This window comes from Salmo trutta, chromosome 20 (assembly GCF_901001165.1).
Source record: "Salmo trutta chromosome 20, fSalTru1.1, whole genome shotgun sequence".
NCBI lineage: Eukaryota > Metazoa > Chordata > Actinopteri > Salmoniformes > Salmonidae > Salmo > Salmo trutta.
Genome location: NC_042976.1, coordinates 28,945,440 through 28,968,299, shown reverse-complemented (window position 1 = coordinate 28,968,299; position 22,860 = coordinate 28,945,440). Strand labels below are relative to the sequence as shown.

Genomic DNA, 22,860 nt, shown 5'->3' with positions numbered 1-22,860 from the left:
ATAGTACATTCATCTATAATTACAGTATACTGAACTCTAGAGGTTAATGACACCCTATCACCTAGGTATAGAGACAGAACAATCATCTTTTACTATGTCTACTATATCTACTAGAAAAACAGTCTTTGCTCCTGACAGTCCTGGGAAGTTCTCAATTTCTCTTTATTTAATACAAATATCTGTATATTACAATTCAGTACAGTATAGTGCATGAGTACACTCAGTTCAGTACCTTACAGTATAGTGGGCATATTGTGTAAATTGTATGCAGATATTGATTAAATTCAAGGAGTTTACGTAGGGTCGTGCTGTATATTGAGCACCTGGCTTAGTTTTCTCAGGTCCAGACCCATTCCAGCCGTTATTAACAGTCAGGTTATGGGTTCTGACCCAAATAAAATTGGGTACCATTGATGTCCAGTATATTTCACTTCAGCTCCAGGTACTGGGGTAAGACATTGTTCCAGAACTGTTGGGATTCTTGGGTTCCATTGGCCTGTTTTCCCCCTGTGGTCCTCTGCTTGGTGCGGGCCGGTGGTTTGGGTTTCTCCATTGGGGGCTCTTCCTTCCCTTTCCTGCTGGGGGGAGCTGCTTTAGGTGGTACGCTCAGTGACCCTTTCTTTATCCCTTTCTGTGATTTTCTCTCTTCTTCTTCTTCCTCTTCTTCTTCCTCCCCCTCCTCTTCCTCTCCTTTACTATCTTTCTCCTCCCTTTCTTCCTCCTCTTCCTCTTCTTCCTCCTCTTCCACTTCTTCTCCTTCCTCCTCTCCCGCTTCCTCCTCATCCATCTCCTCTTTCTGTTCACATGCGCCCTCTTCTTCCTCCTCTTGTTCTACCTCCCCATCACTTGTCTTATTTTCTTTCCCTTCTTTTTTACCCCCCCCTTCTCCTCCCTCTCCCAGTTGTTTCCCCTCACTTCCTCTTCTTCCTTCTCGTCTTCCTCCTCTTGCCACTCCCTTTCCTCTTTTTGTTTATTTGCTTCCTCATCTCTCTCTTCACTCACTCCTCTTTCCTCTTTCTCATCTTCCTGTTGTTCACCATCCCCCTTCTTTTCACTTTCATCCTCTCCTTTCTCCTCATTATTCTCTTCTCTTTCTTTCATATCCTCATCCTTTCCTTCTCCCTGATCTTCTCTGTCCTTAATTTCCTCTTCTTCCTCCTCTCCCTCTTCCCCTTCCTCTCCTTCCTTTTCTCCCTCTGCTTCTTTGTCTCCCCCTTCTTCTTCTTCTTCTTCCTCCTTACCTTTTCCACCTTCAACCGCTTCCTCTCCCCTGGCTTGTTTCTCATCATCTTCTCGTCCCTCCTCACCCTCTTCAACTTCGTTGTTCTCATCCTCTTCATCTTCCTTTTCATCCTCTTCTTCCTCACCCTCAACTGCTTCCCCCTCTCCTGCATCATCCTCATCTTCTCCACTTTCTTCATCCTTTCCCTCATCCTCTTCTTCCTCCCCCTCCTCCTCACTTACACCTGCCTCCTCCTCCCCCTCCTCCTCATTTTCTTTACTTTCACTACCTTCCTTATCCTCTCCCTCGCCTTCATCCTCTGCTCCACTCTCTTCCTCTTCTTGGTTCTCTCCTTCCTCCTCTGCTCCACTCTCTTCGTCTTCTTGGTTCTCTCCTTCCTCCTCTGCTCCACTCTCTTCCTCTTCTTGGTTCTCTCCTTCCTCCTCTGCTCCACTCTCTTCCTCTTCTTGGTTCTCTCCTTCCTCCTCTGCTCCACTCTCTTCATCTTCTTGGTTCTCTCCTTCCTCCTCTGCTCCACTCTCTTCCTCTTCTTGGTTCTCTCCTTCATCCTCTGCTCCACTCTCTTCGTCTTCTTGGTTCTCTCCTTCCTCCTCTGCTCCACTCTCTTCCTCTTCTTGGTTCTCTCCTTCATCCTCTGCTCCACTCTCTTCCTCTTCTTGGTTCTCTCCTTCCTCCTCTGCTCCACTCTCTTCATCTTCTTGGTTCTCTCCTTCCTCCTCTGCTCCACTCTCTTCCTCTTCTTGGTTCTCTCCTTCTTCCTCTGCTGACTCAGTAGCTTTACTTTCTTTACTTTCTGCTTTTTCTGCTTGTTTATCTTCGTTCTCTTCTGCTGATCCCTCACTCTTGCTCTCAGCCTCATTTCCTGATTCATCACCACTCTCCTCCTTTTCATGCTCACTCGAATTGCTCTCCTCCTCTTCCTCTATTTTTTCATCCCCACTCTCTTCATCACTGGACTCTTCTTCACTATTCTCCTCCTCTCCACTTGTCCCAGAACCACTTTCGCCCTCTTCTCCTTCCCCCTCACTCTGTGCACTCGTCTCCTCTCCCTCCTCCTCTAGGCTTGCCTCAGAATCACTCTCTTTGCTCTCCTCCCCATCACTTGTCCCCTCACTATCACTCTTCTCTTCTTTCTCCTCCCCCTGTACTGCACCCTCATCACTTTTCTCTTCTTCCTCCTCCCCCTTTATTGTCGCATCACTATCACGCTTCTCCTCTCCCTGTTCCCACTCTCCTGTCCCCTCACTCTCACACCTCTCGTCTTCCTCCTCCCCCTCTCCTGTCCCCACACTATCACTCTTTTCTTCTGCCTCCGCGCCCACGCTCTCTTCACTCTTTTCTTCTGCCTCCGCGCCCACGCTCTCTTCACTCTTTTCTTCTGCCTCCGCGCCCTCGCTCTCTTCACTCTTTTCTTCTGCCTCCGCGCCCTCGCTCTCTTCACTCTTTTCTTCTGCCTCCGCGCCCTCGCTCTCTTCGCTCTTTTCTTCTGCCTCCGCGCCCTCGCTCTCTTCACTCTTTTCTTCTGCCTCCGCGCCCACGCTCTCTTCACTCTTTTCTTCTGCCTCCGCGCCCTCGCTCTCTTCACTCTTTTCTTCTGCCTCCGCGCCCACGCTCTCTTCACTCTTTTCTTCTGCCTCCGCGCCCTCGCTCTCTTCACTCTTTTCTTCTGCCTCCACGCCCTCGCTCTCTTCACTCTTTTCTTCTCTACCCTCCTCTCCCTCTCCGCTGGCCACAGTATCACTGTCTTCACTGTTATCTTCCAGACCCTTAACACTTCTGTCATCCTCTTCTCCTTGTTGGGTGCTCTCCATTTCTGTCCCATCTCCATGTCTCTTTGTGGACTCTTTATCTTCATCATCCTCAGCTCCCGAACTTTGACTACTAGAGATCTCATCATAATCGACCTTGGCCTGACCTCCTGACCTCTCGCTAGCAGCCTCTGTGGTTTCTGGGTCCTTCTCAAAACTCCTGCTCCCCACTTCTTGATCAGAATTCCCGAGGGTGCTGATGCGGGCGTCGGTCCTCTTGCTTTGCTCAGCTGTGCTTGGATCTGATGTTGAAGAAGAGGGTGATGTGGAGGAAGGCTGGGTGATGGCGCTCTGTTTGGTGAACCTCTCTACCCGGCTGAACCGCCGAGGAGGGATAGAAGTGTCTGTGTCACTCTCCGACTGAATCCCCCTCACGCTCGTCACCGCCTCACTCAGGACCCCCATGGCTGCCCCCGCCATCCCCACATCTGGAAGGAGAGAGGCTGCATCGCTGAGAAATCCTCCCCAGCTAGGCTTCCCCTCCTGGGATTCATCAAAGGCATCTTCCCCTGGGACCTCCACTCTATCCCTGACCTGACAGACAACCAGTGACTTTGTTGACTTCTTATCTCCAGCATTTTGAGGTAGTGCATCTGATAATGAGAGTGATGTGACTGGTGATTTGGCCTTTGAGGTAGGTTCTACTAAGACTGCTTGGCTGGAAACCTCTGTCGGCTTGCTTTTCAGTTTCACTGGGGCTCCCTCTAACTCAGTTAGTTTCGCGTCAACATCTTTAGGTTTGGGCACATTTTTTGTTTTGGTGGGTGCACTTTCTTTGACTTTGCCTTTATCTTTAACTGCCATTTTGTTCCCCACTGTTGTCCCTGACTCGTTGAAAGTAATAGACTCTTCCATCTTCTCTTCATTCACCTCTTTTGCCTTCTTTTTTCCCTTTATTGGAGTGCCTTTACCTTCAGATGGTTTGTTATCATCTACAATCTTCTTGGGAATGCTCTTTACTTTCAAAGGAGTGGTTTCAGCAATAGCCTTAATTGGAGTTGTTTCCTTCTCCACAGGTTTACCATTAACTTTGACTGGAGGGGACATGATCTCTTGAAGTGGTTTATTTTGAACTTCAATAGTTTTAGTATCTTCCTCTGCAATCTTAGATTTCTTGTCTTTGGATGCCTCAACCTCCTTACCTTGAACTTTTACAGGGCCTTTACCTTTCATCTCTGTACCTTTATTCACCTCAGACAGCTTGCTTTGACCATGTTTTGGAGTGCTGGATTTATATTCAGACAGTTTGTTTTGACCATGCTTTGGAGTACTGGGTTTAGACACGGATATCTGGATCTGGCTCTGTTTAGGAGTGCTAGGTTTCGATACGGATAACTTGCTTTGTTTCATTGCAGGTGAAATTGGCTTAGACCCTGCTTTACCTGTGCTTTGTAGATTATTACCCGTCAGTTTACTGGTGTTCACTTTGATGCCAGCCTTTTCTGCTGTCAAAGCAATGTTTTCCTTGCCGCTGGCTGGGGTCTGAGGATTCATTAGGCATTTTGGGCTCTTTGGGGGTGTGCCCTCTGCCTTTAACGAACTCAAGCTGGAGCCTCTCAGAAGCTCGGTGGGAAGGGCCTTATGGAAAAGTAGCTGCGGCTTCCTGTTGGCCGAGGCTTGTTCAACCTCCATTTCTGCCTCCTTAACAGCTCTCCTCAGAGCCCGACCCTTTTTATGTCCCTGGAGAGATAGAGAAAGAGTGAAGGGGACAGAAAGAGAAAGACAGCGGAAGACAGAGAAAGTTGTAAAGAGAAATAAAAGTAAGAGAGCAAAGGAAGAATTAGATGAAAACAGGATAAGGTTTTGAAAAAAGAGAGAATATTCAAAGAGTAGAGAAAAAGAGAGAAGGATTTGAAACATAAAGAGGAGACGGTAAAGTGTAAAGCAGAATAAAGTAGCTAAATGTACAGTGTAATAAACTTGTAGATGTCAGTCCTTATTTCCTCTCCCTTCCAGTAAATACAATAACATACCTTATCCTTCTGTTCTGCAGATGTAGTCCCAGTCTCATCGCCATAATCTCCTCCTGATGGTAATGCCTGCTTCAAAGAGAACGGGACACAAGTCTCACAACCAAACTCAACATCTCATTGAACTATATAGATACGGCAATACCTACATAGAAGTTCTTACAATGAAACCACTATAAAGGGTTACAACACAAAAGCTATAATCTTCTTTCCATCAGGAATGTAAACAAAGTGTGTGTAATCAGCTTTCCTGCAGGCAAGCATGAGCCTACAAACCGCATAACTAGAGGCCGGTAGGAAGAACTAAGATGCATGGCGATTCAATCCCTCTATTTTTTCCCATCTCTGCTGGAAATAAATGATAATCTGAGATAATGAGAGGGTGCTCATTGCCAAGGCAACCTTTATTATAAGATTTTCCATACAATTCATTAACATATGCACCTTCATCAACGTGTGCCAAACTCATCTATCTCATACATTCTCATATACTACAACTCAGAGGCTCTCTATGGACTAGATAAAACCTGTACAGTATACACACAGGCTCATATCACACAAGACACTGTAACGGCTCTGTGTAAAGTATGACCTCAGATGCATGGGAGAGGAAGCACAACAAAAAGAAAAGCCTGGTCTTCCCAATATCATGTGTTTCTCTAGCTGCTCTCTCTCCTCCACGTCTGTTGTTCACAGTGCTGGATGTCATTGTGTGCTGCAACAAGCATGGTCTGATGAAGACTGTGATGAAGATATTGTTGGTAAAAACATTGTGCTTGTATCACTAAAAGCATCCATCTTCTGTGGCAGTGTTTGGCTGTGTGTAGCTAAATACGCTTCTCATCTGAACACAGGAGACTCCCTCACAGTCTCCCTCAGCAGGAGTCATGGAAACATGGACGTGAAGTGTGTCGTCATCCCAGCCACGTCAACACTATGGATTAGCTACACACAAGGAGGTGCTGTATGTGTATGTGTGTGTGTGTGTGTGTGTGTGTGTGTGTGTGTATACTTGTTCTGTGTGTGTATGTTGGTGGCAGGGACAGGGGTTAAGCTCAAACACATTTGTTTATTGGCAGGAGCCATCTGTAGCACTGAAGCTGCCTTGAGGAGATTTATGACATGTTTTCTTGGAAAAGCAAATGAGCATGAGACAGATACAGAAACAGATGGAGAGATCCCAAACCAAGTACAATTAAAATGAATGGTTTTGGGTTTCCCCCCTGTGTTCCACCAAATGGAAAATGCCCCCCTATCTCTCTCTCTCACACACACACACACACACACACACACACACACACACACACACACACACACACACACACACACACACACACACACACACACACACACACACACACACACACACACACACCAGAGTGCGCTGAGCTATGCACATTTTCCTGGAATACTCAAAGACTGCCTGCAAACACTGTTTCCTGCCTTGGAGCACACAGGCCCCAGACCAAAGTAAAGGAGAACAGAAAACCTAGACAAACGTAGAGGGGAACAGAGACCATTATGATCCCAGGCCAAAGACATGGAGCCCCCATACTGTACCTCAGAAGAAAGCAAGACAGCATACCTACCTACCTACACATAACACATGCTACAAATGGTAATATTCTATAATAAAACCACTGTACTCACCAGGTCTGGCAACATGTCTTTATTGTCCTCTTCATCCATGACATCCATGTTCTTCTCCAAATTCTCAATGAGCATCCGGCTGTCAGTTGCTTCTGTCACAGTGTCCTCGATCCTCTCTGTAAACACAGATACTGAAAACATGGCTGCACTGGGATAGGTCCAGACTTGGGTTCAAATATTTCAAATATCTCAATTACTTTCACATACATTCAAAGTAAGTATTCAGATATACAGTACCAGTCAAAAGTTTAGACACACCTACTCAATGGTTTTTCTTTATTTTTTACTATGTTCTACAATGTTGAATAATAGTGAAGACATCAAAACTATCAAATAACACATATGGAATCATGTAGTAACAAAAAAGTGTTAAACAAATCAAATTATATTTTAGATTATTCAAAGTAGCCACCCTTTGCCTTGATGACAGCTTTGCACACTCTTGGCATTCTCTAAACCAGCTTCATGAGGTAGTCACCTGGAATGAATTTCAATTAACAAATGTGCCTTGTTAAAAGTTAATTTGTGGAATTTCTTTCCTTCTCAATGTGTTTGATCCAATCAGTGGTGTTGTGACAAAGTAGGGGTAGTATACAGAATATAGTCCATATTATGGCAAGAACAGCTCAAATACGCAAAGAGAAACGACAGTCCATCATTACTTTAAGACAGGATGACAAATCAGAGCAAGATTACTGAATGTAAGTACATTATTTACCTTCAGAGGTGAATATATCAAACCAGTTGCCGTGATAAAAGCGTTTTGTTGTTGTGTACTCTCCTCAAACAATAGCATGGTCGTTTTTCACTGTAATAGCTACTGTAAATTGGACAGCGCAGTTAAATTAACAAGAATTTAAGCTTTCTGCCCATATAAGACATGTCTACTGTATGTCCTGGAAAGTTGGCTGATTTTTACAACATCATTCTAGTCACATTGGCGCATGTTAACAACAACCATTCCGGTTTAAGGACACCGATCTGAAGACATGACGGTCAGTCTATCCAGAAAATGTCAAGAACTTTGAAAGTTTCTTCAAGTGCAGTCACAAAAAACATCAAGACTATGATGAAACTGTCTCTCATGAGGACCGCCACAGGAAAGGAAGACCCAGAGTTACCTCTGCTACAGAGGATAAGTTCATTAGAGTTAACTGCATCTCAGATTGCAGCCCAAATAAATGCTTCACAAAGTTCAAGTAACAGACACAAACTCTAAACATAAACTGTTCAGAGACTGCATGAATCAGGCCCTCGTGGTAAAATTGCTGCAAAGAATCCACTACTAAAGGACACCAATAATAAGAAGAGACTTGCTTGGGCCAAGAAACACGAGCAATGGACATTAGACAGGTGGAAATCTGTCCTTTGATGTGATGAGTCCAAATTTGAGAGTTTTGGTTCCCACCACCGTGTCTTTGTGAGACACAGAGTAGGTGAAAGCTAGGATCTCTGCATGTGTGGTTCCCACCGTGAAGCATGGAGGAGGTGTGATGTTGTGGGAATGCTTTGCTGGTGACGCTGTCTGTGATTTATTTAGAATTCAAGGCACACTTAACCAGCATGGCTACCACAGCAATCTGCCATCCCATCTGGTTTGTGCTTAGTGGGACTATCAGGACAATGACTCAAAAATATACCTCCAGGCTGGGTTAGGGCCATTTGACCAAGGAGAGTAATGGAGTGCTGCATCAGATGACCTGGCCTCCACAATCACCTGACCTCAACCCAATTGAGATGGTTTGGGATGAGTTGGACCGCAGACTGAAGGAAAAGCAGCCAACAAGTGCTCAGGTAATATGGCAACTCCTTCAAGACAGTTGGAAAAGCATTCCTCATGAAGCTGGTTGAGTGAATGCCAAGAGTGTGCAAAGCTGTCATCAAGGCAAAGGGTGGCTTCTTTTAAGAATCTAAAATGTAAAACATATTTTGAATTGTTTAACACTTTTATGGTTACGACATGATTCCATGTGTGTTATTTCACAGTTTTGATGTCTTCACTATTATTCTACAATGTACAAAATAGTAAAAATAAAGAAAACCCCTTGAATGAGTACGTGTGTCCAAACTTTTGACTGGTATTGTATATATATATATATATATATATATATATATATATATATATATAATATATATACACACAGTACCAGTCAAAAGTAGGTGTGTCCAAACTTATATATACAGTACCAGTCAAAAGTTTAGGCACACCTACTCATTCAAGGGTTTTTCTTTATATATATATATATATATATATATATATATATATACACAGTTGAAGTTGGAAGTTTACATAAACCTTAGCCAAATACAGTTAAACTCAGTTTTTCACAATTCCTGACATTTAATCCTAGTAAAAATTCCCTGTCTTAGGTCAGTTAGGATCACCACTTTATTTTAAGAATGTGAAATGTCAGAATAATAGTAGAGAATTATTTATTTCAGCTTTTATTTCTTTCATCACATTCCCATTTGGGTCAGAAGTTTACATGCTTCCCACAATAAGTTGCGTGAATCTTGGCCCATTCCTCCTGACAGAGCTGGTGTAACTGAGTCAGGTTTGTAGGCCTCCTTGATCGCAAACACTTTTTCAGTTCTGCCCACACATTTTCTATAGGATTGAGGTTAGGGCTTTGTGATGGCCACTCCAATACCTTGACTTTGTTGTCCTTAAGACATTTCGCCACAAATTTGGAAGTATGCTTGGGGTCATTGTCCATTTGGAGGACCCATTTACGACCAAGCGTTAACTTCCTGACTGATGTCTTGAGATGTTGCTTCAATATATCCACATAATTTTCCTTCCTTATAAAGCCATCTATTTTGTGAAGTGCATCAGTCCCTCCTGCAGCAAAGCACCCCCACAACATGATGCTGCCACCCCCATGCTTCACGGTTGGGATGTTCTTCGGCTTACGATCTACGTCCCCATGTGCAGTTGCAAACTGTAGTCTGGCTTTTTCCTTGCTGAGCGGCCGTTCAGGTTATGTCGATATAGGACTCATTTTACTGTGGATATAGACACCTCTGTACCTGTTTCCTCCAGCAGCTTCACAAGGTCCTTTGCTGTTGTTCTGGGACTGATTTGCACTTTTCGCACCAAAGTACGTTCATCTCTAGGAGACAGAATGCATCTCCTTCCTGAGCGGTATGATGACTGCGTGGCCCCATGGTGTTTATACTTGTGTACTATTGTTTGTACAGATGAACGTGGTACCTTCACGCGATTGGAATGAACCAGCCTTGTGGAGGACTACAATTTTTTTCTGAGGTCTTGGCTGATTTCTTTTGATTTTCCCATGATGTCGAGCAAAGAGGCCACTGAGTTTGAAGGTAGGCCTTGAAATACATCCACAGGTACACCTCCAATTGACTCAAATTATGTCAATTAGCCCATCAGAAGTTTCTAAAGCCATGACATAATTTTGTCATGCTGTTTAAAGGCACAGTCAACTTAGTGTATGTAAACTTCTGACCCACTGGAATTGTGATACAGTGAATTATAAGTGAAATAATCTGTCTGTAAACAATTGTTGGAAAAAGTACTTGTGTCATGCACAAAGTAGATGTCCTAACCGACTTGCCAAAACTATAGTTTGTTAACAAGAAATTTGTGGAGTGGTTGAAAAACTTGTTTTAATGACTCTAACCTAAGTGTACGTAAACTTCCGACTTCAACTGTGTGTGTATATATACAGTTGAAGTCGGAAGTTCACACACACACACACACACACACACACACACACACACACACACACACACACACACACACACACACACACACACACACACACACACATATATATACACACTACCGTTAAAAAGTTTGGGGTCACTAAGAAATGTCCTTGTTTTTTGCATATCTGTTGCGTATCAAGTTGCGTATCTGGAGCATCAGCATTTGTGGGTTTGATTACAGGCTCAAAATGGCCAGAAACAAAGACTTTCTTCTGAAACTCGTCAGTCTATTCTTGTTCTGAGAAATGAAGGCTATTCCATGCGAGAAATTGCCAAGAAACAACGTACAATGCTGTGTGCTACTCCCTTCACAGAACAGCTCAAACTGTCTCTAACCAGAATAGAAAGAGGAGTAGGAGGCCCCGGTGCACAACTGAGCAAGAGGACAAGTACATTAGAGTGTCTAGTTTGAGAAACAGACACCTCACAAGTCCTTAACTGGCAGCTTCATTAAATAGTACCCGCAATACCCCAGTCTCAACGTCAACAGTGAAGAGGCTACTCCGGGATGCTGGCCTTCTAGGCCGATTTGCAAAGAAAAAGCCCTATCTCAGACTGGCCAATTTAAAGAAAATATTTAGATGGGCATAAATAACAGATACTGGACAGAAAAAGATTTGAAAAAAGTGTCATGGACAGACAAATCTAAGTTTGAGGTGTCAGATCACAAAGAAAAACATTTGTGAGACGCAGAAAAAATGTAAATATGCTGGAGGAGTGCTTGATGCCATCTGTCAAGTATGATGGAGGCAATGTGATGGTCTGGGGTACTTTGGTGGCAGTAAAGTGGGAGATTTGTACAGGGTAAAAGGGATCTTGAAGGAAGACTATCACTACATTTTGCAACACCAAGCCATACCCTGTGGACGGAGCTTAATTGGAGCCAATTTCCTCCTACAACAGGACAATGACCCAAAGCACAGCTCCAAACTATGCAATAACTATTAAGGAAAGAAGCAGTCAGCTGGTATTCTGTCTATAATGGAGTGGCCAGCACAGTCACCAGATCTCAACCCTATTGAGCTGTTGTGGGAGCAGCTTGACTGTATGGTGCGTAAGAAGTGCCCATCAAGCCAATCCAACTTGTGGGAGGTGCTTCGGGAAGCATGGGGTGAAATCTCTTCAGATTACCTAAAAAAAGTGACAACTAGAATGCCAAAGGCTGTAATTTCTGCAAATGGAGGATTATTTGACGAAATCAAAGGACACAATTATTATTTCAATTAAAAATCATTATTTATAACCGTGTCAACGTCTTGACTATATTTCATGGAAAACAAGGACATTTCTAAGTGACTCCAAAGTTTTAAATGGTAGTGTGTGTGTGTGTATATATATATATATATATATATATATATATATATATATATATATATATATATATAAATAAAAGCAACAATCAAATATATAAAAGCAACAATTCAAGTCCAGGAGGAAGGATAGGCTAGCCAATAAAGTTTAGTCTTAAAGATGGCTTTACAAGTGGGATGCACACTTTCGGATGGCTTTACAAGTGGGATGCACTGTTGAGCACAAACTTTTGACTGGTACTGTATTTTATTTAAAAACTATTATAATGCATTTGGAAATACACTTGGAAAGTATTTGAAAAACTAAAATACACTGACTCAAATACACTCCAATGCATTTAACCCAGGTATTTGAAAATATTATTTGAAATAAGTATTTGAACATACTGTCAAATACAATTTGGCAGACTTTTTACAAATAACCATTCAAATACTGAAATATAAGTCTGTAAAACTTAAATTAATAGCCCAGACATTGATTTGCTTAAATCACTGAACACAACAGGTGTTTATTAGAGAAAGGCTTCTGTTTGAGCCAGGCGTCTACTTCCATAATTAACACAGCTTTTGCTCATTTGCATTGTTCATTTTTGAATTCCAGCATTCACTTCCAGCATTTTAATAAATGTCTTCATTTCCTGCACTAATGTATTATCATTTACACGTTGTGTCACGTTTTCTCTTAGTATGCCTCTATTCGAAAAATAAAAACTTTTCATTGACAGAATAATTATTCTCCTCTTGACTGTGCATTTTTGGCAGTTTTTACTTTCTCCACTAGAATGTGATCGGCCAATTTCTGGGGGTCTGTACTCCCTAGATTGTTGATGGTTTTTGTGCCTGCCAGTTAGTTAGCAGCTCTCAGCTGTTAGTAGCCAGTAGCAGTTTCTTACTGCCGATAAAAAAAGGATGATTGCCATAATGTTTTCAAGTCATCACTGAATTATTTTATTTACCAAATTCAAATATTAAACCTTGTAAATGTCATGGTAATTTATGGTTACCTCGTAAAAAACTCACATAGGCCCTGTATTTATTTGAATTAGGCGTTATTTGCTGAAATGTGTGCAGTTGCCTGGCCATTAAAAGGGACAGGTGGCTATTTGAGACGGCGATTAATTAAAATTTTATGAGTGATTGTTTTTGGCTGTGTATTTGAAAATACACAAATACACAGAAAAAGTATTTTAAATACCAGATACTTAAATCCATGTATTTGAACCCAGGTCTGGATAGGTCATAGAATATGGGCTGCAGTTATGCCTATATACAGTGCCTTATTCAGACCACTTGACTTTTTCCACATTTTATTACGTTAAAGTCTTATTCTAGAATGGATAAAAATAAAATAAAATCTAAGACAAAAGTATTCAAGGGGTCTGAATACTTTCCGAAGGCACTGTACTGTGGTGAAAAGGAAAGATAGCATTGTAGGATTCAGCTACCTGTCTGTGGTGAGGTGGGACCCTCAGACAGCGTTTTGGGGGATTGGTTGTCATCTGTGGGCTTTACAGAGGAGGGTTTAGGGGACATTGAGGGGGTGGGGAAGAGTTTATGTGTGGATTTAAAGGACTGTGAGGGGGTGAGGCGTTCTTTAGATGCATATTTGGGTGATTTTGATGGGCTGGGCCTCTTCTTAGGGGAGAACTTGGAGGAGAGTGAAGGGCAAGGAGGGTCTGGGAATATGAACTTGGGTGACGGTGTTAATGGGGTTTTGGATCTGGATTTAAGGGACAGAGAGGGACTGGGGGGGTCGTTTGAGGAGGGATTGGAGGACAGTGAGGAGGTGCAGGGGTCTTCAGATGGTGTTCTGGAGATGCGGATATTTCTGGACAGGGGCAGGGAGGCGTTGAGGAAGCCGGATATCAGAGGCGGAAGGTTACGGAACATCTGGCCAAACTGCTCTGGAGAACTCTCCTGAAACACACAACACAGAAAAGTAGATACATCTACTAAATAATGGCTGCATAAGGGCTAAATTGCTCACTCAGACCATAATAATAGTATTAAAGAGTAGTTACTTAGACTGGTTCACATAATGTCGGCTACTACACATGACCATTACTGACGTACAGCAATGTGATGCAACACTGGTCGCTAGTGAAGGCAACCAAACACCACAACTCTGTCACCCTTTATAATCAACACTTCGGATCTCCTTTCTGGAACTGTCAGATATTTTGGCAGTACTCACCCTCTCCCTGCGGCGGGCCCTAGCAGACAAGGTCCAGAGAGGTGTGGTCTGTGGGTTGGGCATCAGGAAGGAGGGGTCCATCAGGAGCAGCTCGGTGTAGGTCTCCAGAGACTCCAGAATGCTCTCTGTAACATCATCCTCCTCTATCACCACTTCCTCAACCTCTGGGAGTCTGGGCATAGCCAGCACCAGCATGTGAGAGCCACCACATGCCACCTGAACACACATACACAGTATTAGCAGGTGCACAAACATAGACACAGACACACACAGACACTACTTGACTTACTGACTGGACACTGTATTTGAGGAACCGTGGGCACAGTGTTGGTCTGAACTGGTTGGTGAAGTTCTCTTCCCCCAGTCCTAGTTTACCCTGGCGACCGTCCCCAAAGGTGTACAGAATCCCACTGTCTAGAGTGAGAGAAATGAGGTCTCAATGGAAAATGCTCAGGCTTCAAATTTCTGAATAACATCCATTCAACAGTGTATACTAGTAGAATAGTATGGAAGATTGCCTGTGATCACTGCAGTGTGGTTCTCTCCACAGGTTACGTGACTGACTCTGCCATTCCGGAAGTGGTCCAGTGCTTTTGGCAAAGGTACCTCGAACAGGAAGGTCCCATGGCCTAGCTGCCCATGCTGTCCCCGCCCAAATGCGTACACATTGTCCTCTGGAACATGGAGAGGGAGAGAGAGTGAGAGAGAGGTGTAGAAGAAGATGAGACAGTTACCGGCTAGGAACAGTAGACAGACTATTTTATTTCATTAACAGTACTGTATCTTTAGTTAGTATTAACCCTTTGACGTGTATGATCACATATCTGTGATCATTGTTGAGTGGTCCCTGCAGCGTACCATCGCAAATATGTGATTGGAACAGTAGCAACAGAACGTATGATGCAACAAACGTGTCTAAACAGCATTGTTGTCTCAAAAGCATCTAAACAATGTTTTGTACTGATGATAAATAAAGGTCTTCATAACTTAATTCCTCAATTTCACCTTTTATTGTAAAAGATAAATGCAAACTTCATCATCCAAACATCACACGGAACACATCCAAACTCATTCCATAAACCAGTCTAAATAACAGGTTGTGCTGACAAAAAAATTAACATAAGTTAGCAACCTAACAACTAAACTTGTTTACAATGTACCACATATCTGCTGAGCACAAGGGAGAAATGTAATATTGTTTAGAAAAGAGATGCCTGTGAGCTAAGCTAACAGCAGCTAAATTCTTTATGCTTGCAGCCAGGTTTGTTTATGCTTGACAATTGAAAACTCCCTAATCCCAGAATGCCATTCACTATAAGACACAAATAAACAAAGTCAAAGTCAAAAATGACTGCGCCCATTGCCTGAAAAATATGAACTTTTCAGCATATTTAAAATCTTTGATGTACTTGTTACAGTGTATACAATAACCAGAGCACATGAATTTACCGTTTTTGACAAATCACAAAGCAAATAAAATGTTATCACCTCACAGATCATTACCCCAAATACAAACCTACTGCCTGGCATAACCATAGTGCGAAAGCTAAACAGGGATGAAACCATTTTAGGGGGGTTTGTGGGGGGGGGGTTAATTTCATTTATGGGGAGTTTTCAAGTCTATGGGCGGAAGAAATGGGGGAAGGTATCGTGGGGGGATATCATGCAGGAAATATTACTACGATGGGGGGATTTATCAATAAATGGGGGGCAAACACAGGAGAAGGTTATATGCTAAATAAAAATAAAACCCCTGGAAAGGTCTAAGTTGGCAACCCTGAGATACCATAGTTACAATCTGATGTTCAAACAACTGGAAATCTCTGACTTCCGCCTTCATTGCGTTCAAGACAACTGGGAACTCGGGAAAAAACGAGCTCGGACTGGAAAAAATATTTTTGAACAGTCATCCACCTCAGAATTCCAACTCAGGAACTCGGGCCTCTTTCCGACCTGAAGATCACTGACATCATGATTTGACCTCGTATTTTTCAGAGTTCCCAGTTGTCTTGAAAGCACCATAAGCCAGTCGATTGAACTATCCCTTCACCTTGTTTTATATAGCATCTTTGGTCTGACATCTTTACATGACAACCAGAACGCATTGTATGATGTCAACAAACATGGCGCCACACATAGCTGGAAAATAGCTTAGCATTAGCTCATCATAATCACTACATCAGTTCAAAAAATATTTTACACACATCATATGTGTCCATTACAATCTATGCAAGAATTGGAATGCATGATTTGACACCATTACTTGGAAACATATGAATAAAACAGTAAATACATTATGCTCCATACATACATACGGTATGTTACAGTAGAAATGACAACACGATATACAGAAAATAAGGCACTTACTTTGATAGGAATGCACACATGTCCAAAGTTATTATATGTAAGGAAAACAACAATGAAGGCAATGCGGGCGCCAGTCAGAAAATTTGCCAGGGGGAAAAAGTTTGTGCAAGGCCTGTTCTGACTAGAGATGGCTACTTGATCTGGGGGAAACACTGGGGAAGTGATTGGGCTCTTGTCGAAGAGAGAAGTTTGTCCGGCTCAAACATAAATTGTCCGCAACAGTGAAATGGGCTAATTCTTATGTGAATTAATGAGGAGACGGAACAGACCTCAATTCATAGCCTATAGATAATTAGCAGGCAGTGTGCCTTGGTTTGAGGGCAGCATGGGTTAACTGTCCTATTGCGTAACAATCATATTTTGGAACAGTGATGCATTCTGACTAGAGGTCGACCGATTATGATTTTTCAACGCCGATACCGATACGATTATTGGAGGGCCAAAAAGGCCGATGCCGATTACATCCAGCGAAAAATCATATCGCCATTAGCATTACAAAATGTAATACTTTTTTTTTTTCAATTTTTTTTTCAAATTATATCGTTTTATAGATACACCTCTCCTGAATCGAACCACGTTGTCCGATTTCAAAAAGGCTTTACAGCAAAAGCAAAACATTAGATTATGTTAGAGGAGTATATCGTAAAAGTAGCCACATAGCCATTTTCCGACCAACCACATGCATCACAAATAACCAAAAAACAGCTAAATGCAGCACTAACCTTTGACAATCTTCATCAGATGACACACCTAGGACATCATGTTACACAATACATGCATTCTTTTGTTCGATAAAGTTCATATTTATATATAAAAACAGCATTTTACATCGGTGCGTAACGTTGACTAACTATTTTCCCTCAAATGCATCCAATGAAACAGCGCTACAATTTACTAAATTACTATTCGAAAACATTTTTAAAATGTAATATTGTCATTCTAAGATTTATAGATGAATATCTCTTGAAAGCACCTGTAATGCCAGATTTAAAAATAACTTTACTGGGTAATCACACTTTGCGATAAAAGGGGATGCGATACTCAGAACAATAGGCTAGCAATAGCAATAGGCTAGCCATCTTGGAACAATCCCATATCAAATCTAGTCTTGTATACTATTGTCAATAATCCCTTACCTTTGATTATCTTCATCCTTAGGCACTTCCAGGAATCCCAGGTCCACAACAAATGTATTTTAGTTCGAAAAAGTTCATCCTTTATGTTCCATTAGCTTGTTGTTGTTAGCGCGTTCTGAAGGCTGCACCAAAAGTTCCGACGTGCGCGGGGCTACTCTTTCAACAAAATGCATTTTTTTCTTATTTAGGTTCGTTCAAACATGTCAAACGTTGTATAACATAAATCTGTAGGGCCTTTTTCAACGAGAGCTCCAATAAGATTCGAGGGGGACGATTGCATTGTGTTTCAAAATGTTTCGAAAGGGGAGGGTAACCAGGGGCGCCGGCGTCATAATGGTGATGGCCCTCTCCATGTGACCACGTTCCACAGCGTGTCATTCTGTCAGTATTCACAGTAGGAGACTCAAATCACTTTGTAAAGACTGGGGACATCTAGTGGAAGCAATAGGAAGTGCTCAATAAACCATAGCTCACGGTGTGATTAATAGGCAACGTGATGAAGTTGAGTTCGCAATTCAGAATTCCACTTCCTGTTTCGATCTGTCTCGGGGTTTTGACTGCCATATGAGTTCTGTTATACTCACAGACACCATTCAAACAGTTTTAGAAACTTTAGGGTGTTTTCTATCCACAAGTATTAATTATATGCATATCCTAGCTTCTGAGTTTGAGTAGTAGGCCGTTTAAAATGGGCACGAATTTTTTTCAAAAATCGCTGTAGCGCCCCCTATCCTAGGGGAACGCCAAGATGTTAATCGGCCGATTATTGTTACGATTTTTTATATATGTATATACACACACACACACACACACACACAGCTCTGAAGTGACAACGATACTGAAGAGTCTGCTTAGGAGACAAGTACTCTCAACTGTTTGAATAATAAAAATAGAGTTTAAGTTACCTGTGATGAATGCTGAAAACAAAAACTGTAATTTCTATATGCAGGAAATCCTATTTTAATAATGGGCATGGTAAGAATTGACTACCAAAGTGCGAGTCATAATTCCCATGACACCATCCAGCAAAATCTGAAAAGCGGTTCCTTCATTTATTCCATAGGATATTTTTAGATTAACTTAAAATAAGGTCTGTGTTTGGTTTAGGCTTACACCACCTTGCCAATTTTATAACTGTGTAGATATCCATAGGATATAACTCTGATCAATATAAGCGAAGATACTTTTTTTTGTAGAGTGGATTTATGAAAATATGTTGACAAACGTTACCTAGTGAGATTTACACGGGTATCAAAACGCTGAGGCGGTTTAAGCACAAAACACAGACCTTATTTGAAGTAGATCAAGACATTCTCTATGGAAGACATGAACGGTAAAATAACGAAGGAACCCCTTTCAAGTTCATCCGTAAGTTATTACAGGAATTATGACGCATCGACTATTTCTCTCTAAACCATATACCTTTGACTATTACGAGCCTGCTGCTGCCTACCACCGCTCAGTCAGACTGCTCTATCAAATATCAAATCATAGACTTAACTATAATATAATAAACCTTACGTCATTAATATGGTCAAATCCGGAAACTATCATCTCGAAAACATTATTCTTTCAGTGACATACGGAACCGTTCCGTATTTTATCTAACGGGTGCCATCCATAAGTCTAAATATTCCTGTTACATCGCACAACCTACAATGTTATTTCATAGTTCTGTAAAATTCTGGCAAATTAGTTCGCAATGAGCCAGATTCTGTATACCCTGATTCTGGTGCAACGAACGCAAGAGAACTGACACAATTTCACCTGGTTAATATTGCCTGCTAACCTGGATTTCTTTTAGCTAAATATGCAGGTTTAAAAATATATACTTCTGTGTATTGATTTTAAGAAAGGCATTGATGTTTATGGTTAGGTACAGTCGTGCAACGATTGTGCTTTTTTTCCGCAAATGCGCTTTTGTTAAATCATCATCATTTGGCGAAGTCTGCTGTCTTTGTTAGGAAGATATAGTCTTCACAGTTCGCAACAAGCCAGGCGGCCCAAACTGCTGCATATACCCTGACTCTGTTTGCAAGAGAAGTGACACATTTTCCCATGTTAAAAGAAATTCATGTTAGCAGGCAATATTAACTAAATATGCAGGTTTAAAAATATATACTTGTGTATTGATTTTAAGAAAGACATTGATGTTTATGGTTAGGTACACGTCGGAGCAAAGACAGTCCTTTTTCGCGAATGCGCACCACATCGATTATATGCAAAGCAGGACAGGCTAGATAAACTAGTAATATCATCAACCATGTGTAGTTAACTAGTGTTTATGATTGATTGATTGTTTTTTTATAAGATAAGTTTAATGCTAGCTAGCAACTTACCTTGGCAACGTAAAGCAAGTGGTTAGAGCGTTGGGCTAGTTAACGTAAGGTTGCATCCCCAAGCTGACAAGGTAAAAATCTGTTGTTCTGCCCCTGAACAAGGCAGTTAACCCACCGTTCCTAGGCCGTCATTGAAAATAAGAATGTGTTCTTTAACTGACTTGCCTAGTTAAATAAAGGTTGAAATGTTTTTTGTTTTTTTTTAATTTTAAAAAGTAAAAAATAAATAAATTGGCAAATCGGTGGCCAAAAATACCGATTACCGATTGTTATGAAAACTTGATATCGGCCCTAATTAATCGGCCATTCCGATTAATCGGTCGACCTCTAATTCTGACATCACGCACATAAAACAACTCACACTGGGGCGACCGTTAAGAGATATTTGGAACTCACATGTGAAAAGGTTAAGAGTAATAGTATTTAACAGAGGTATTTACTTGTGAGTGCCACTGTGTGCTCCCCTCCACAGGACACTTGGATGACCGGGTCCTGGATGCTTTCCACCCGCTGAGGGACTCTGTGATTGGCTAGCTGGTCTGGGAATACACCCAGCCTTCCGCTCCCACTCTCCCCAAACGTGTAGAGGTCCCCATCCACTGGAACAAGCCCAAACCAACAACAATAACCCAGCCGTGTTATTATATAACAACAGGATGTGGTATGCATAAGGTTAAGATCCCAATATAAAATAACCCTGCATGTGTGAGTGTATTACCTGTGACGAACGCTGAGTGGTGGTATCCACAAGACACCCAGGCCACTGGCTGTCCCACCATCACGTCTCTGGGCTCTGAGGCATAGCTCTCTGTGCCCAGACCGATCTGGCCCACAGAGTTATCACCCCACATGAACAGCCTGCCGCCCTCTAACACAGCACACAGACGGCATGTGAAAGATCAGAAACACACACAGACTGACAAGGAAGACACAGACAGACAGACAGACAGACAGACAGACAGACAGACAGACAGACAGACAGACAGACAGACAGACAGACAGACAGACAGACAGACAGACAGACAGACAGACAGACAGACAGGACTGCTCTACACTGATGATGCCAGTAAACAACCCATCTGTCGTCATCCTTACCTGTCAGGGCAGCTGAGGTGTTGCAGCCAGCAGCAAGCATTTTGATTGGTGCATGGTCAGAGAAAGGATGAAGCAGGTGGAAGGTGTTTGTGTCATCACAGTGTCCCAAACCAAGCTGCCCCTCCTGGTTACTGCCAGCACCATAAACACGCCCACTCCCTGACAACCATGGGGGAAAGACTCATAAGTAATGATAACAGCAGATATTCATTCATAACATCCTCTCAAGTAATGCAGAGTAAAATTACATGGTTCTCTTACATGTGCACACTATTGTGTGGTCTCTCCCACATGATGCAAACTTAACTTTTTCAGACTTCAACGCTAAAGGAAAAAAAACATAGGTTTTAACATTACAAAACGTAGCAAAACTTCGACAAAATATGAGTCGAACATAATCCTAGTACATGATGGACTGACTGACCTTTCACAGCGGTGGGCTTGTTGATGTTGACATTGATCTCTGACCCCAGTCCTAGCTGACCCCAGGTATTACTTCCAAACATGAACAACCTGCCATGGCCTACAGGTAGGAGAAAAGGCATTACACTTATATTTCACAAACTGCTAATAAAACTCTTAATTATACTGTTTTTATGCATTTGTTCAAAAAATTTATTTTTATTTGAATGCCTAAATACTACACGTCTTGAAGTATAAAACCTTTTGTTCATTGCAATAACTAATTACAGGTTCAATATAGCATCAATAAACTGTTATTAACTATTTATAATAACTTACAGGCATTTTATAAACAACAGACAGATAATTTATGGTTTTATACAGCGTCTCCAAGTCACCCAATCCCATGGGAGAGAGTTGGCTACAAATTGAGTACCTGTTATGACAGCAGTGTGATCCCCCCCACATGAGATTTCCTCTGGATGGTCATTCTTCAGCCAAAATTTACTGGGCACATTATCAGCAAACTTGCTCTTCCCAAAGGTGAAGACTGCTCCTGTTTCTGTTACGGTAAAAAAAAACTACTTTCAGACAGGAGAGAAACTATGACATTTCATTGGAGTTTGGGGATATAACAGGTTTAATATAGCCTACAAGGTTTGGTTGTACTAAAATGAGCCTGATTTCACTAGGATAACGTTACAGGAGTAGGTAAATCCTAATGCCAAGCGGTTGTCAGCTACCTATTTAAGTCGCTGCAAGCCAGAAATAGCAACAGGTTAGCGAATGGTCACCACCACACATTAATGGTGCTACACTATCTAAATAATAGCCATATGCATAAAAAAAGCGAGATAGAGACTCTTGACAGGTTTTCTTACCAGGTATATCAGCCTCCGTCTGACCGGTCATCCCTTCCCTGGCTTCGGAACACCTCACAGATACAGGTGACGTTCCTCGACCGAAATAACCTTCTTCTTCTATGGTATTATGGCGGTCCGCAAACAATCGTTAGAGATGCATGCCGCCACCTACTGTACGGATGGTAAACTATGAAACAAATATCGATAGTAGGAAAGGGGGAAAAAACGACATCATACAAAATAAAAAAATAGACACTTGAAAAATAAACATCCCACTCCTTCAGTCAAAGTCCATTCAAGTCTTTGGCTAATTTTTCCTAGCCACCGTGCTTCTACACCTGCATTGCTTGCTGTTTGGGGTTGTAGGTAGGGTTTCTGAACTGCTCTTTGTGACATCAGCTGATGTAAGAAGGGCTTTATAAATACATTTGATTTGATTGAAGTCACATCCCTACACATGCTAATTTTTTCCCAAGATGGCGTAGCAGTCGTACTTACGTTTTGTCTTGTCCCGTCTTGTTCCGTGTAAATAATCGGTTTCCTAGTTTTTTCCCTGTATATATTTTGTATATATTTTAATCTCACTTTCAATCTACGGACTGAATATACTCTCCTGCAACCCGCCTCACCCAATGTGGTATGGATCTGCTATTTTTATACTTTAGAACCACAACCCCCATCAGAACCTAGCCAGCTAACTAGCTACTAGCTAGTAGTCAGTTAGCCACTGCTAGTGGTCTTCACCGTT

General features: G+C 42.0%; 1 protein-coding gene across 1 annotated transcript; it reads right to left on the bottom strand.

The window, feature by feature from the left end:
- Nucleotides 1–138: 138 nt before the first annotated feature.
- Nucleotides 139–22,228, bottom strand: LOC115156353 (uncharacterized). Its single transcript, XM_029703833.1, has 15 exons — nucleotides 22,131–22,228; nucleotides 21,686–21,811; nucleotides 21,272–21,370; nucleotides 21,109–21,171; nucleotides 20,848–21,006; nucleotides 20,471–20,620; nucleotides 20,193–20,351; nucleotides 14,429–14,584; nucleotides 14,200–14,324; nucleotides 13,911–14,126; nucleotides 13,162–13,633; nucleotides 6,672–6,787; nucleotides 5,025–5,093; nucleotides 1,893–4,731; nucleotides 139–1,625 (listed from the first exon to the last, which is right to left on the bottom strand). The coding sequence occupies exons 1-15, from the start codon at nucleotides 22,159–22,161 to the stop codon at nucleotides 832–834; spliced, it is 5,574 nt and encodes a 1,857-aa protein (XP_029559693.1). The 5' UTR covers nucleotides 22,162–22,228; the 3' UTR covers nucleotides 139–831.
- Between the last annotated feature and the right edge of the window lie 632 nt (nucleotides 22,229–22,860).

What these genes read in the sequence shown, in the direction of transcription:
- LOC115156353 (XM_029703833.1), bottom strand. Translation starts at nt 22,161, where the DNA reads ATGACCGGTCAGACGGAGGCTGATATACCTG. An exon ending in CAAGCCCACCGCTGTGAAAG is followed by an intron (nt 21,172 to 21,271) that starts GTCAGTCAGTCC and finishes TTTTTCCTTTAG; the next exon opens with CGTTGAAGTCTGAAAAAGTT. An exon ending in CCACACAATAGTGTGCACAT is followed by an intron (nt 21,007 to 21,108) that starts GTAAGAGAACCA and finishes CATGGTTGTCAG; the next exon opens with GGAGTGGGCGTGTTTATGGT.